The following is a 15,916-nucleotide window of genomic DNA, read 5'->3' on the forward strand; positions in this document are numbered from 1 at the left end:
GACAGGAACACGTTCTGATTGACTTCCTGTGATAAATTATGTGCACGGTTACTATTTCACATACCACAGGACCCTGTGTCTTAGTCTCAGGCTGCTATAACAAAATAACACAGACTGGGTAGCTTATAAAAACAGAAATTTATTTCTCACAGTTGGGGAAGGTAGGAGGTCCCAGATCAAGGAGCCAGCATGGTTGTATTCTGTTGAGGGCCCACCTGCTGGTCCAAAGGCCCCCACCGCCTAACACCATCATCCCTGGGGGGCAAGATTTCAACATATAAATTTTGTGGGAACACAAACATTCAGACAACAGCACCATGGAATTCTACTAATTAGTTCTTTGTAGGCTAAAAGAGCATCAAAATAATATTCGAAAAAAAATATTTTCAGAGACAAAACAATGTGCAGAAGGAAATGTTCATTCTTTGTTTATAAGTGAAAAACTATCCATCATCTAAACACCCATCAAAAGCAGGCAAGAATGTATTACAGCACCTCCATGCTGTAATATACCATGCAAATGTTAAAATCAATTTGGTAGATATAAACATTGGTATCAATGATCTTCAAGGCATTCTCTTACATGAAAAAAAAAAAAAAATCAAGTCCCCAACTAGTATATATGTATTCCAGACATATCTTTATAGATTAAAGACCAAAAATCTTTATAGATTTAAGATTTTTTTTGATTTATTTATTTTTGAGAGAGACAGAAAAAGACTGCGAGTGGGAGAGGGGTAGACAGAGAAGGAAAAGATCTGAAGTGGGCTCTGAGCTGACAGCAGCAGGCCGGATGCAGGGCTCAAACTCACAAACCATGAAATCATGACCTGAGCTGAGTCAGATGCTTAACTGACTGAGCCACCCAGGCGCCCCTAAAAAATCTTAACATATACACATACGTATACATATAGAAATGTGTATAAATATATTCTACCACATGTCAATTATACAGAGATTAGTCAGAGACCCAAACTATTAACATCTGTTACTCCTTGGTTTGGGGGTTGGGCAGGAAAAGGTAAAAGGGGATATTCTCTTTTAGTGCAAATACTTCTTTTTGCTTGACTTTTTCACATTTAAATATAGCCATGCACCATTAAGTATTTAAAAATACAAAGGCCAGGGGCACCTGGGTGGCTCAGTCAGTTAAGCATCTGACTTTGGCTCAGGTCATGATCTCACGGTTCATGAGTTCGAGCCCCGTGTCGGGCTCTTTGCTGACACCTCAGAGCCTGGAGCCTGCTTCAGATTCTAAGTCTCCCTCTCTCTCTCAGTTCCTCCCCTACTCGTGCTCTGTCTGTGTCTCTCTCTCTCAAAAATAAATAAACATTAAAAAAAATTAAAATAAATAAAATAAAAATACAAAGGCCAAACTAAGAATAGTTGACTGACTTCTTTTTCTGAACCTGTGGTTAAGAAGGTATAGGGGCGCCTGGGTGGCTCAGTTGCTTAAGTGTCTGATTTCGGCTCAGGTCATGATCTCACAGTCTGTGGGCTCAAGCCCTGTATTGGGCTCTGTGCTGACAGCTCAGAGCCTGGAGCCTGCTTTGGATTCTTTGTCTTCCTAGCTCTCTGCCCCTCCCTACTCTCTCTCTCTCTCTCTCTCTCTCTCTCAAAATTAAATAAACATTAAAAAATTTAAAAAGTTAAAAAAGAAGGTATAAAGGAGGGGCCGTGCTGTCAGCACAAAGCCCACTTTGGATCCTGTCTCCCCTTCTCTCTCTGCTCCTCTCACACATAACATGCGTGCAGGTGCATCCTCTCTCTCTTTTTCTCTCCCTAGAAAACAAACAAACAAAAAGGTGTACAGGGAGCATTGTCACTATCTGTATTCCAAGCTGTTATCAAAGAATGGAACTTTTAGCTGTCTTCCGCCAAATGGCAGAATTCTTCATGGAGAATGGCTCAAAGGTCAAGCAGCCCATTCATTCTATTAAATAATCCAGGCTTTATTCCTGGGTAAAGTGTGGATTGCTGGAAGGTTCTATTGTCAAGGTGCGCTGCTTTTGAAGAATTCTGTCCAATCCAGTTCTGCTCTGGCATTACCCCCTGAGCTTACGCTGAGGAACACGATGAGAAAAAGCCAAAGGAAGCATCCTATGCCTTTATTACATGGTTGATATCGAGGACACTGTCTACCACAAAATCTCTCTGGAAAGCTAGGAAAGAAATTTCTTAGACTCTCTGAGCAATGAGATTACTTTCCCTGAAGAAATGGTTTGCTTTCTCCTCACGGACACTGCAAATCATGTAATATTTCGTGTTTTTCTTAGTACCACAGCTGCCAAGAGGAGGAGACACAAATTCAAAGCTAAGGCAGCCCACAAGGCCTTATACAGCCATTTAGCTCCCATCCTTAAGGACTTTGTATGGACCCTAGGACCTATATATATCCCTTGCTTCCTAATTTACCCAGATTTGAAGATTATAACCCAAACTTATTTTCCAACAGATCCTGACTTTTATCAACATATACTGTCTCATTTTATCAGACTGTCTGTTAGAAGCTTCCACAAATCCACTGGGAAACAAAGGACAGAAAGGTACAACAAACCTCACCTGGGCCTTGGTCATTTTCTCCTGTTCTTAAAAAGGGCTAGAAATTCCAGGATATGCTCTGTCTTCTGTCTGCTCTGGGCCTGCCCAGAAGATACAGTCAAGGTATCTCAGGTCAGGCTGCTGCCAGAAATGATGATCTCCCAGGCCTGGAACCTCCTCCTTCTTCTAGGACCAATAATGCCTTGTTCCCCTGGACTAGAACCTGTGGATTCAAGAGCAAATTCAATGGCAAGAGGACATTCACCTGGGACCACAGCTCTCTACGGCTGTGTGGATTCTAACAACAGGCCCCAACATTTCCTCTGTCTCTTTAACACCCAGGAAGCTTTTACATCATGAGGCCAGGCTCCATGGGGAGATACGGAATGGGTGAGAGGAATGCCTTTTTTCTGGGGGGGGGGGGGGGGGCAAAGTTGGACAAGAATGGATATGAAAGAAATGGGAGAAGAACACGGCTCATGGTCTTGCCTGCTGTCAATTTCTCACACAGATCAATTTTAGGAAAGATAATGTATATAAGTGGTGGCTTTGGAAACTGCCTTAAACCCACCTGTGCCTACACATCCCTAAAATTTTTGTTTATTGCACTGGAGCAATTATCCCATTTGAAGACCAAGGTACTATACAAATCATGACCATCGTCTTATTTAATCCTCAGTACTACTCTATAAGGTAAGCATTATCTCCATTTTTTTTTAATTTTTTTTTTTAACGTTTATTTATTTTTGAGACAGAGAGAGACAGAGTATGAACGGGGGAGGGTCAGAGAGAGGGAGACACAGAATCCGAAACAGGCTCCAGGCTCTGAGCTGTCAGCACAAGGCCCGACGCGGGGCTTGAACTCACCAACCGCGAGATCATGACCTGAGCCGAAGTCGGACGCTTAACCGACTGAGCCACCCAGGCGCCCCAGCATCGTCTCCATTTAAAAAAAAAAAAAAATTTTTTTTTCAACGTTTTTTATTTATTTTTGGGACAGAGAGAGACAGAGCACGAACGGGGGAGGGGCAGAGAGAGAGGGAGACACAGAATCGGAAACAGGCTCCAGGCTCCGAGCCATCAGCCCAGAGCCCGATGCGGGGCTCGAACTCATGGACCGTGAGATCGTGACCTGGCTGAGGTCGGACGCTTAACTGACTGCGCCACCCAGGCGCCCCAGCATTGTCTCCATTTTAACTGCAAGTAAGCTGAGGCTTGGTCAGGTGAAGTGTGTTGTCCAGGTTAACATCCTTCCTAAAGGTAATGTGGGATCTGAATCCACATCTGCCTCTCTCCTTTATGACATATCCCTTTTCCAATAGCCTCACGATACAGTTTTCTCTCTCTCTCTCTCTCTCTCTCTCTCTCTCTCTTTCTCATGCACTTTATGAACTTTACTCCCTTGGCACATCACACTGTGGAGTGGCCATACTGTGGAGTGGCTATATGGTCACAGTTACAAAAACAGAGACCCTGCAACTGTCTCTTGTAATATCTGTTGTGCACACCCAGCCAGCTCCTTCCACATAATCAGGAAAGCAAATGCAGCCTCATTCTTGCCTCAGTAGCAGCAGATCAGAGATCAGTCTCCCCACGGGCCAAGCCCTGGAGTCATGCTGGAAACTGGAAACCCACACCGAGGACACCAATACCATGAAGTCAATTCGAATACTGCTTTCACCCTACAAGGCAGCAACTAGGGAGTTAGATAGGAATGAGTTTACAACTGAGATCTCTAGGAATGGAGATCAAGGACCCAACTGTTTCCAAGAAGCTCCTTGGCAGACTTTCCCTCACATTTAACAGATCAGAGCTGCATAAAATGTTCACGCCTGGAACACAGCAATGTAACTGAGAATGGCAATTGACGTACCCTAACTGGTAGGACTAATCTGCATTTCCTGCTGAACTGAATGTTAAGGTCAAGTTCCCAGATGGATAGCTGTCTAAATAAAATAGGGATTTTTTTTTTTTTTAAGGGGCATAGATGTCAGGTTGGCAGCCAACCTCTTTATTTTATTAGCCCTTTATTTTAGTAGCCACTAAAATAAATTAATAGGTTACAGGAGAAAAGCCTAAATTGATATTTAAAAAGCAGTTCATGGGGCGCCTGGGTGGCGCAGTCGGTTAAGCGTCCGACTTCCGCCAGGTCACGATCTCGCGGTCCGTGAGTTCGAGCCCCGTGTCAGGCTCTGGGCTGATGGCTCAGAGCCTGGAGCCTGTTTCCGATTCTGTGTCTCCCTCTCTCTCTGCCCCTCCCCTGTTCAAGCTCTGTCTCTCTCTGTCCCAAAAATAAATAAACGTTGGAAAAAAAAAAAGAAAAAAAAGGAGTTCATAAGATAGGGTATTCTTTTTTTTACAAACCTAGGAATGGAGTGGCTACCTCCTTAGACTCATGGTACAATGGGAAATAGATATTTGGTATTTGTCCCAGATTCCTGGCACAGAGCTCCTAAAATCTCTGGACTCTCTGGAGAGACAAGAGTAGCTTTTATATGCCAATGATTTATTGGTGGCTGGGGGTCCCCAAATAGCCTCAGGATGGGAGTTGGTCCCCAAAAAGACCAAGGCATGATTAGAGGGTTGGAACTTTCAGCCTCACCTCTGAAACCTCTGGGAAGCAGAGAAGGGCTGGAGATTGAGCTTGGTCAATGATTTAATCAATCAGGCCTATTTAATCCACAAAATCTCCTACATTACAGGGTTTGGAGAGCTTCTGAGTTGGTGAACACTTCGAGGTGCCAAGAGGGTGGTGTACCCCAACCGCACAGGGACACAGCTCCTGTGCTCAGGACCCTTCTGGACACTACCCCATGTACCTCTTCACCTGGCTGTTCCTTTATATCTCTTATAATAAACTGGTGATAGTAAGTAAAGTAGTTACTTTACTGGTTCTGTGAGCTGTTCCAGCAAATTACTGAACTTGAGGAGAGGGGGTGTGTAGAAACCCCTGAGGTACTGTTTAGGTCCACTGATAGAGGATTAACTGAATGAATAATTATATTCTACCTAATGGAATATTATGTGATTATTTAATATGTTAATACATATTTCCGAAAATAAAAAATGTCCACGCTATACAGCTCAATGAACAAAGCACATTTCTACTCATTATGTATACAATATTATACTGTATTTCTGCCAAAGTAAAGCAATACATCTATATCTGTGTGTGTGTGTGTGTGTGTGTGTGTGTCTGTGTGTGTGTTTATACACACAAAAATAAATATAACAACGTGAATAACTGTTATAGCTGGCTCTGTAGATTGGGAAAATGGAATTCACGTCTTTTTTCTTCCCTGCAATACCACAGGATTTTTTTTTAATTAAATATTTTTAAATAAAAAAAAAAATCTCCATTTGAAATAAAACTAAAGATGTTGCAAGTCATTGTAAATCGACAGCCATAGGCTTTGAGAAGGAATGAAGGGAGGACAGAAGAAAACAAGTACCCTGGCCCATAAGATACCCTAGCTTCAGGATTTGGCTGAGTGCTTCATCATTCTATAGTTTAACTTGTTCTTCCCCACCTCCCCTAAACTTTTCTTATAAACTGGGTAGTTGGACGGATGAGGTCTGATGACTCTTTTGGCAAGAATCTTTCATTAATGGTGCCATATACTTAATGCAACATGTTGACACGTAAGAGGAGGAAAAAAGGAAACAGAAGAGGGGCTGTTAAAGAATAACAGAGACCTAAGGGGTATAAGAAGGAAATGTAATGCACATTATTTGGGTCATAACTCAAACAATCCAATGTTAAGGGCAACATTGCCAATATCAGAAAAAATTTGAATATGAATATGCACTGGGTCTTGGATCAAATAAAAGAATTATTCATTTTGATACATTTGAAAATGGCCTACTGGTTATGAATTTTTTAAATGACCTTACCAGTTAGAGATGCACAAGAGAATATTTACAAGTTTAAGGACAACAGGCCTTGGATGTGCTATGACATTCTCCAGAGAAAAACCAGAAGTGGCAGAGGCATGATGAACCTGACTGGCCATGAGTTGATAATTGTGAAAGCTTAGTGATGGGCATGAATTGTAATGTTCTCTCTACTCTGAATCTCCATGAAAAAAAGTTAAAAAGAAAAAAGTCATCAGGGCCTGATGACTTCTACCTAAAGTCTACAGTACAGATGATTCTGGTATTATATAAACTCTCACAGATCACAGTAAAGCAGGATCTGTACTAATTGTATGAAGCCAGCACTTTAAAATACTAATCACTACGGGGCGCCTGGGTGGCTCAGTTGGTTGAGCATCTGACTTCAGCCTGGGTCATGATCTCATGCTTCATGGGTTTGGGCCCCATGTTGGGCTCTGTGCTGACAGCTCGGAGCCTGGAGCCTGCTTCAGATTCTGTGTCTTCCCTGCTTACTCTATGTCTCTCTCTCTTTCTCCCTCTCTCTCTCTCTCTCAAAAATAAATAAATATTAGGGGTGCCTGGGTGGCTCAGTCGATTAAGCGTCCGACCTCGGCTCAGGTCATGAACTCGGGGTTTGTGAGTTTGAGCCCCGCATCAGGGTCTGTGATGACAGCTCGGAGCCTGGAGCCTGCTCCGGATTCTGTGTCTCCCTCTCTCTCTGCCCCTCCCCTGCTCATGCTCTGTCTCTCTCTGTCTCTCAAAAATAAATAATGTTAAAAAAATTTTTTATAAATAAATATTAAAATAACTAATCACTAGATTTTTTTAGAAAAAGAGAGAACTACATAGATGCTTGCTTATACATTGATTTTCATTCTTCCTTCTTTTTTTAAAATGTTTATTTTAAGACAGAGCACAAGCATGAGTAGGGCAGGGAGAGAGAAAGAATCCCAAACAGGCTTGGTGCTAAGAGTGCAGAGTCTGATATGGGGCTTGAACTCACGAACTGTGAGATAACGGCCTAAGCCAAAATCAAGGGTAGGATGTTAACCGAATGAGCCGCCCAGGCGCCCCAAAATGGAGATTTTTCTAGATATCATTTTGGTATTGCTTTCTAAGCTTAATTACACTGTAGTAGAGAAAATCTTCCAAATGATTTCAATCCTTTGAAATTTGCTTAGACTGGCTTTATGGCCTACCACATGCAAACTTTTTATAAATGTTCTATGTGCATCTGAGGAAAATTGTCGGGTGGAGTGTTTTACATCAATCAAGTTTGTTAATCATGTTATTCTTGTTAATCATGTTATTCTAACGGTTCAGGGTTAGCACTATCGTAGGCTGGTGACCTGTTTTTGTAAATAATGTTTTTCCAGACCTCGGCCATCCCCATTTGTTTATGTATTTTCTATGGCTACTTTCATCTTACAATGGCAGAGCTAAGCAGGTGCAGATAGACCATCTGGCCCGCAGAGCCTAAAATATTTACTCTCGCTGCCCTTTACAGAAAGTTTGCTGACCACTGTTAAACTATAGCCTTCTAGCTTTTTCTCTCCTTGTTCTATGTTACTGAGAGAGGTGTGCTGAGAACTCCCATTAACACTGGGCATTTGTCATTTCTCCTTGTATCTAGTACACCCTACATTCAGGAATTCTACTAAGTGTATACCCAGTACAGCTTTTATGCACCAAAAAGTACAAAAATGTTCATGTCAGCACTACTCATAAATAGACACAAGTCAGTAACAACCTAAATGTCTGTTAATAGCAGAATGGATACATAATATAATCACACCAAAGAATACTACACAGCAATGAAAAGAAATGAACTACTGCTATATGCAACAATTTAGATGAATTTCACAACAAAATACTGAGCAAAAGAAGGCAGATACAAAAGGACAGGTAACCTATGGTTCCATCTGCATAAAGTTAACAACCAGGCAAATTTAATATAACGTTTTTAGGATAAGAATACCTCTAGAGAAGAAGGGGATTAGGATGAGTTGGCACTCCTAGGTTGTTATAATAGCTTATTTTTTCATTTTTCATTTATATTTGAAAAATGCTTAAAAATTTTTTTTAATTAATTTATTTATTTCTGAGAGAGGGACAGAAAAAGCATGAGCAGGGGAGGGGCAGAGAGAGGGGGCGAGAGAGAATCCCAAGCAGGCTCCACACTGCCAGCATGGAGCCCAATGCGGGGCTCAGACTCACGAACCGTGAGATCATGACCTGAGCCAAAACCAAGAGCTGGATGCTTAACTGACTGAGCCACCCAGGTGTCCCTTGAAAAATACTTTAAAATAATTTTTTAATGTTTAATTAATTTATTTTTGAGAGAGAGGGAGAGAGAAAGGAGAGAGCAAATAGAGAATCTCAAGCAGGCTCCAGGCCATCAGCACAGAGCCCAACGTGGGGCTGGAACCCACGAACCATGAGATCATGACCTGAGCTGAAATCAAAAGTCAGACACTGGGGCACCTGGGTGACTCAGTCAGTTGAGCCTCCAACTTCAGCTCAGGTCACGATCTCGCAATTCGTGAGTTTGAGCCCTGCATCGGGCTCTGTGCTGACAGATCAGAGCCTGGAGCCTGCTTCAGATTTCTGTGCCTCCCACTCTCTGCCCCTCCCCCCGCTCATGCTGTATGTCTGTCTCTCTCTCAAAAATAAACATTAAAAAAAAAAAAAGTAGGATGCTTAACCAACTGGCCCACCTAGGCACCACTTAATTTTTTTTTAATGTTTATTTATTGGGGGGTGGAGGGGCAGAGAGAGACAGGGACAGAGGATCTGAAGCAGGCTCAGTGCTGACAGCAGTGGGCCTCATGCAGGGCTCCGACCCACGAACTGAAAGATCATGACCTAAGCCGAAATCAAAAGCTGGACTGACTCACCCAGACGCCCCTACTTGAAAAATACTCTTAAAGAAAAGTATAGCTAGCTCAGTTTCACTTATAAATGTAGAAGCAAATATTTTTAAATTTTATTATGAAAAATTCCAAATCAAAGAAGAAGAAACAGTATAATTAAACCCCATGCACAAAGAGGAAAGAACAGTATAATCAAATTCCTCACATCCATTGTGTCTTCAATAGTTAGCAACGCAAACCTAATTTTGTGTATCTACACCACCACTCATCTCCCTCTACCACTGGATTATTCTAAAGCAAATCTGAGACATCTTTTTATTTCTAGACGCAAAAATACTAAGTAAAATATTAGCAAATAAAACCCAACCACATATTAAAAGAACAAATCATTATGGAGAAGTATGGTTTCTCCCAGGAATATAAGACCCTGGGAAATCTAGCCATCTATAAAGCAAATATTAGAGAGAGGAAAAATGTAAATGAAAATAATTTTATAAAGTGATTCGAAGAGCTTTAATGTACAGCATAGTGATTACAGTCAACACTGTACCATAGAACTGAAAGCTTTAAGATCTAAGCAAGTAGATCTTAAATGTTTTCACCACATAAAAGAAATCGTAATTACGCGGGCACCTGGGTGGCTCAGTCGGTTGAGCGTCCGACTTCGGCTCAGGTCATGATCTCACAGTTTGTGAGTTCGGGCCCCGTTTCGGGCTCTGTGCTGACAGCTCAGAGCCTGGAGCCTGCTTCAGATTCTGTGTCTCCCTCTCTCGCTGCCCCTTCCCTACTCATACTCTGTCTCTCTCTGTCTCTCAAAAATGAATAAACGTTAAAAAAAAAATTTTTTTTTTAATTTTTTTTTTTTAACGTTTATTTATTTTTGAGACAGAGAGAGACAGAGCATGAACGGGGGAGGGTCAGAGAGAGGGAGACACAGAATCTGAAACAGGCTCCAGGCTCTGAGCTGTCAGCACAGAGCCCGACGCGGGGCTCGAACTCATGGACCACGAGATCATGACCTGAGCCGAAGTCGGCCGCTCAACCGACTGAGCCACCCAGGTGCCCCCCCAAAAAAATTTTTTTTAAAGAAATAGTAATTATGTGACATGATGCAGGTGTTAGCTAACCTAAGGTAATAATTATTTTGCAATACATAAGTATATTAAATCAACACAGTTGTACACCTTAAACTTACAGAATGTTATATGTCAATTATATCTCACTAAAGGTGGGGGGAAGGATCTTTGAGAATGGTGGGGGGGATCTTTGAGAAAGAGGAATAAAGCTTGATAAATCATGGCTACCATTTATTCAGACTAGACTAGGTGCCAGGCACTACACTTTGTATTTAAAGAACATCTGCTAATTTAATTTTCATAATGACGCTACGAACTAGGAATTCCGATAGCTTTTTCACAAACGAAGAAATTGACTCAGACATTAACCTACCCAAGTCAAAGGCAGAAGCAGGTTCTTCTTATTCCACAGTCCATACACTTGCCACCTGACCAAAATTATTTGCAGATAACAAAAACAGTCAACTAGAAAATATAAAGGAATTGATTTATAAGCTAGTAGCAGTAACGGTAGTAGACTGAGGTGACAGAATAAGGGTACCTTTTAAAGTTTTGTTCTTGTGCATTATATAAAATTAGAAGAAAGAAAAAAGAGGGAGTGGGGTCATAAGGAGAAAAACCACACCATTTACCATTACAACAACAGTATAAACTATTTTAAATTTTTTAAAATGTTTTATTTATTTTTGAGAAAGAGTACAAGCCTGGGAGGGGCAGAAAGAGAGGGATACACAGAATCGGAAACGGGCTCCAGACTCTGAGCTTTCAGCACAGAACCTGATGCGAGGCTGGAACTCGAGAACTGTGAGATCATGACCTCAGCCAAAGTCAGATGCTTAACCAACCGAGCCCCCCAGGCAACCCAACAGTATAAACTATTTAGGAATAAACATAACCAGATATGTCTAAGACACATGGGGAAAAATCACCACCACAGCTGGTCAAATCCTTTTTAAACACTTGGGTTAAAGGAAATCCATCAAATGTTCCAGAAAGTGGTGGACCTAACCCTCATCAGTTCCACCCAAATTAAAGCACCCACTTGATGGAACATAACTGCAGTAATTAAAAAAAAAAGAAAGATGAAAACTTCCAGAGTTAATAATATGGAAATAGCTGATAAAATTATGTCACTACCTACACAAAACTGATCCCAACACTAAAAGCGAAATACACTGTATTTTAACAAGAGTTATTTTCTGGAGTATGTAGGAGTTTGGGCATGTCATTACATGGGCAGGAAATAAAACTGGAAACATGTACTTTCAATAAGAATATACAGTAAACATGGACGCAAGTGGCCAGAAACCCCATCTTTGAAAGGAAGAATGTGAAAAGCATCAACAACGGAACTCCCCAAAGGCGGTCACCGACACGGACACGACTCCCGCTTTCCCCGACCACAGACACCCACAGCGCTGCTCTCTCCAAGTGCACGTCCCAACACGGAACCCCCACGTGACCCTCCGACACAGAACACCCCAGCAGGAATTCCCACTAGCTTCCCCCAACACCGACCCCCCACGAGCTCCGGGGTTTGAAAAACAAAAAACCAAAAACCAACGAGCTCTCCCTGGCCCCGAAACACTCCCAGAACCGACACTGACCTGGCGATGGCCTCGCTCTTCACCACTGGAGAAAACCACGGTACCACGTCTCTAAACACTTTGCCTCTGTGTCCACAGAACCCCCCGAGTCCCACCTCAGCCTCTCCCAGACCCTCAGAAACGGAAGGGATGGTGACCGATAAGGGTCAGCGCGCGTCGTTCCAGAGACGCGAATTCTGGCGCTAGGTTCGGCCTCTGTGACGTCATATTGCAGCGCCCGCTCCAGGCTACTTGAAGGGAGCCGCCAGTTCTCCACCTATTGCCCTACGGCGGGGGTCATCTCTTTTTCTGTTTTTCGCGGGAAGGCCCAAGACGGTGAGAAGCTATTGAAAACGCTTTATTTCGCTTCATTTCCAGGCCACTTGACCCCCTGGGCCCCGAATTTACAACTTCCACCAGGGGCAGTGCATAAACTGCTTGGCTTCTCAGAAACTCTGGCCTGCCCAGAATTCTTCTCAGGACGGGCCGAGAAGGTGGCGGACTTTGACACTTTGATTTCAAGGCTAGGGAAAAGCCGGGTGGGCGCAGCCAGCGTAGAAGTTCGACAGGGAGGAAGCCCGAGCCGAAGGGAACAACAGTTGGGAGGGAACCCGGCTAGCATCTTGGGAATGCTGGCTAGAGGGGGCTTTGTGGAGAAAGTGGCATTTCAGGCCAGTCTAGGGTGTAGAGAACCGCTGAAAAAGCCGTTGGTCAGAGTAGGTAAACAGAATCATAGAGCTCTTGGTATGATTTGTGTAGGAGAAAATGTGGCTGGTGGTTGTTAGGGGTCAACAGAAGGGGCAGAGCCAATGGAGAATCGTGGCTCTCCCACGGTGGAAGGAGCCAAAGGCTGGGCAAGATTTTCCTTCCATAAAGATGGAAAATTCCTTGCATCAAAAGTGCTGACGCGGGGGGGAGGGGGGGCTGTGGGGGGGCGCCTGGGTGGCTCAGACGGCCAAGCATCCGACTTCGGCTCAGGTCATGACCTCACGGTTCCTGAGTTCCAGTCCCGCGTTGGGCTCTGTGCTAACAATTCAGAGCCTGGAGCCTGCTTCCATTCTGTGTTTCCCTCTCTCTCTGCCCCTCCTCCACTCACACTCTGTCTGTCTGTCTCTCTCTCAAAAATAAATTAGAAAAAAAAATTTTAAACATTAAAAAAAAAAGTGCTGAGGGGGCCTCTCTGGCTCAGGTGGTAGAGCATGTGACTCTTGATCTTGGGGGTAGATTGTATTTAAAATTAAAAACTTGGGGCGCCTGGGTGGCTCAGTCGGTTAAGCGGCTGACTTCAGCTCAGGTCATGATCTCCCGGTCCGTGAGTTCGAGCCCCGCGTCGGGCTGTGTGCTGACCGCTCCGAGCCTGGAGCCTGTTTCAGATTCTGTGTCTCCCTCTCTCTGCCCCTCCCCCGTTCATGCTCTGTCTCTCTCTGTCTCAAAAATAAATAAACGTTAAAAAATAAAAATAAAAAAATAAATTAAATTAAAAACTTAAAAAAAACTCTAAGAAAGGGAAGTGGTTGTATTCAATATTTCAGCCCAAATGATTAAACTGAGGAGCTCCCAGTGCAAAACTCATTCCCCATAGTTACACAACCACCATCAGAGTGCCTCCCCATTAAAGGGATTAATGATTCATTCATTCACTCAGCAGATGCTTATAAAATGTGGCAAAAACACTGTTCTGCGTGCTGGGGATACAAAAGCTATAAGTGCAGACAAAAATACCCTTCGTGGAGCTTAACGTTCTACTGACATGCAGAATGTAAAATTGATGGTTTGAATGTAAAGTTGCAAGACTGTTATGAGTCCTACCTACAATGCCTACCAGCCAGAGCATAACCAAAGATAAATTATGAAAGAATTATTTTTTTTTTTAAAGCCTGTATGATTAGCTTCCATGCTTTAAGGAAAAAATTTTAGAGAGTGAGAGAGCCGGGGGACAGGCAGAGCGAGAGAATCTTAAGCAGTCTCCATGCTCAGCACACAGCCAGGCTTGGGGCTCCATCCCACAACCCCAGGATCATGACCTGAGCCAAAATCAAGAGTTGGACCCACCGAGAGGTGCCTGGGTGGCTCAGTTGGTTAAGTGTCGGACTTCGGCTCAGGTCACGCTCTCGTGATCCATGAAGTACAGCCCCGCATCAGGCTTTGCACCGACACCTCAGAGCCTGGAACCTGCTTCAGATCATGTGTCTCCCTTTCTCTCTGCTTCTCTCAAAAATAAATAAACATTTAAAAAAAAAAAAAGAGTTGGATGCACTGACTGAGCCAACCAGGCATACCAAAGATGATCATTCTTAAGATCTAATGGGATATGCTTTGCTAGGGACTTGCTTGGGACTCATCACCCCCTTTCTTCTAATTTCTCTCTCTCGGAATGGGAATGTCTATCCTACCCCTGTCCCACCATTTTTTTTGGAAGTGAATCACCTCTCTAATTTTAGTTCACAGCTGGAGAGGAATTTTGCCTCAGGGTAAATTGTACCAGAAGTCTCACCTATATCTGATTTAGATGAGACTTAGATTATATAGACTTTAGAGTTGATGCTGGAATGAGTTAGACTTTGAGGGTTTTTGGGATGGAATGTGTTTTGCATGCAAAAAGGTCATGAATTGGGGGGTGGTTAGGGGTGGAATATTATGGACTGAATGTTGGTGTCCTCTTAGATTCACGGGTAGAAACCCTAACACCCAGTGTGGCCATATTAGGGGATGGGACCTCTAATGAAGTCATTAAAGTTAAATGAGGTCAAAGGGTAGGGCTCTGATCTTAGTAGTTTGGTGTCCTTAGTACAAGAGACACCAGAGTGCTCTTTGTCTGTGCAAACTGAGGAAATGCCTTGCAAGGACATGGGGAGACGGCAGCTAGAGTCCTGACCAGAAACCAAATCTGCTGGAAACTGGATTGTGAACTTCTAGCCTCAGGAACTGTAAGAAAATGAATTTCTGTTGTTTCAAACACCCATTCTGTGTTATTTTGTTATGACAGCCAAAGCAGTCTAATACAGTGGTGAGGGGTGCCTGGATGGCTCAGTCGGCTAAGCATCTGACTTAGGTGCAGGTCATGATCTCACAGTTAATGAGTTTGAGTCCCACGTTAGGTGAGCTTGAGCCCCATTTTGGGTGAGCCCCGCTTCTCTCTCTCTCTTCCTCTCTTTCTCTCTGCCCCTTGTGGGATTCTCTCACTCCGCCCTTGCTCACTTGCGTCCTCTCTCAATTAAAAAAAAAAAAGAAAGAAAATTAAACGAACTAACTTAATTTGCATCCCTTGGATAAACACAATGTAATTATGAAGTATTTATTTTTTTATATATATTGCTTATATAAAGAGAATCCTGGGAAACATTTGTGGGATTATGGTAAAAAGGAATAAAAATTTGGATCAGGCAAACTTAACAATACGGGCTGACCATGAATGGATTCTGGCTTTAATGTGTAAGCTCAGTTAGAATGGCTTTAGTTTGCTTTGTTGGTTGAATGTAACCTGACTCAAAGGTGGCCTAAAGTTTAAATGCCAGAAATTTCTTCATATTTTGTAAAGATTCTGAAAGTATATGGAGTTAGAAATGCTAAAGTGTAATTATGTAAAGCCAGTTTATCCATCCCCTAAAAATATATCCTAGGGTTTAAAAAAAAAAAAAAAGTGTCCCAGGAGCATCCAGAAGATAATCTCTTCAACGAAGCTGATCTGGCTGCAGAAAACTGAAGTATACTATTACAAGATTCTAGTACTACATGTGAAAAGTATGATAACTTGAAGATACACTGCTAAGTGAATGATACATTCTGTAAGCTCTAAAGGAACCACTTAAATAACAAAGTTACACCTAATGAGCCAACAAAGGATATAAATAATCATAAAACATAGCTACTCCAAAAGAAGGTAGAAAAAGACAAAAAGGAGAGCAAAACCAGATAGAATAAATAACAAATTGCACATTATTTGAACATAACCACATTAATTATG

At 42.6% G+C, this 15,916-nt stretch overlaps 1 protein-coding gene across 8 annotated transcripts in view; it reads right to left on the bottom strand.

The window, feature by feature from the left end:
- Positions 1-12,175, bottom strand: part of LOC106972995 (zinc finger protein 577) — a 42,885-nt gene extending 30,710 nt beyond the window's left edge. For 2 of the 8 annotated variants that reach the window (XM_027037097.2, XM_015070040.3), the window contains exons 1-2: positions 11,974-12,155; positions 2,563-2,764 (exon numbers count right to left, since the gene is read on the bottom strand). In XM_027037097.2, coding sequence (XP_026892898.2) covers positions 2,563-2,577 — 15 coding nt within the window. In that variant the 5' untranslated portion in view covers positions 2,578-2,764; positions 11,974-12,155. Of the gene's footprint in view, positions 1-2,562; positions 2,765-10,739; positions 10,832-11,973 lie in introns of all 8 variants that reach the window. The other 6 variants (XM_053210946.1, XM_053210945.1, XM_027037094.2 and 3 more) reach the window with 5 other exon arrangements.
- Positions 12,176-15,916: the final 3,741 nt, after the last annotated feature.

Source organism: Acinonyx jubatus, chromosome E2 (genome assembly GCF_027475565.1).
Source record: "Acinonyx jubatus isolate Ajub_Pintada_27869175 chromosome E2, VMU_Ajub_asm_v1.0, whole genome shotgun sequence".
In the NCBI taxonomy this organism is placed as follows: domain Eukaryota; kingdom Metazoa; phylum Chordata; class Mammalia; order Carnivora; family Felidae; genus Acinonyx; species Acinonyx jubatus.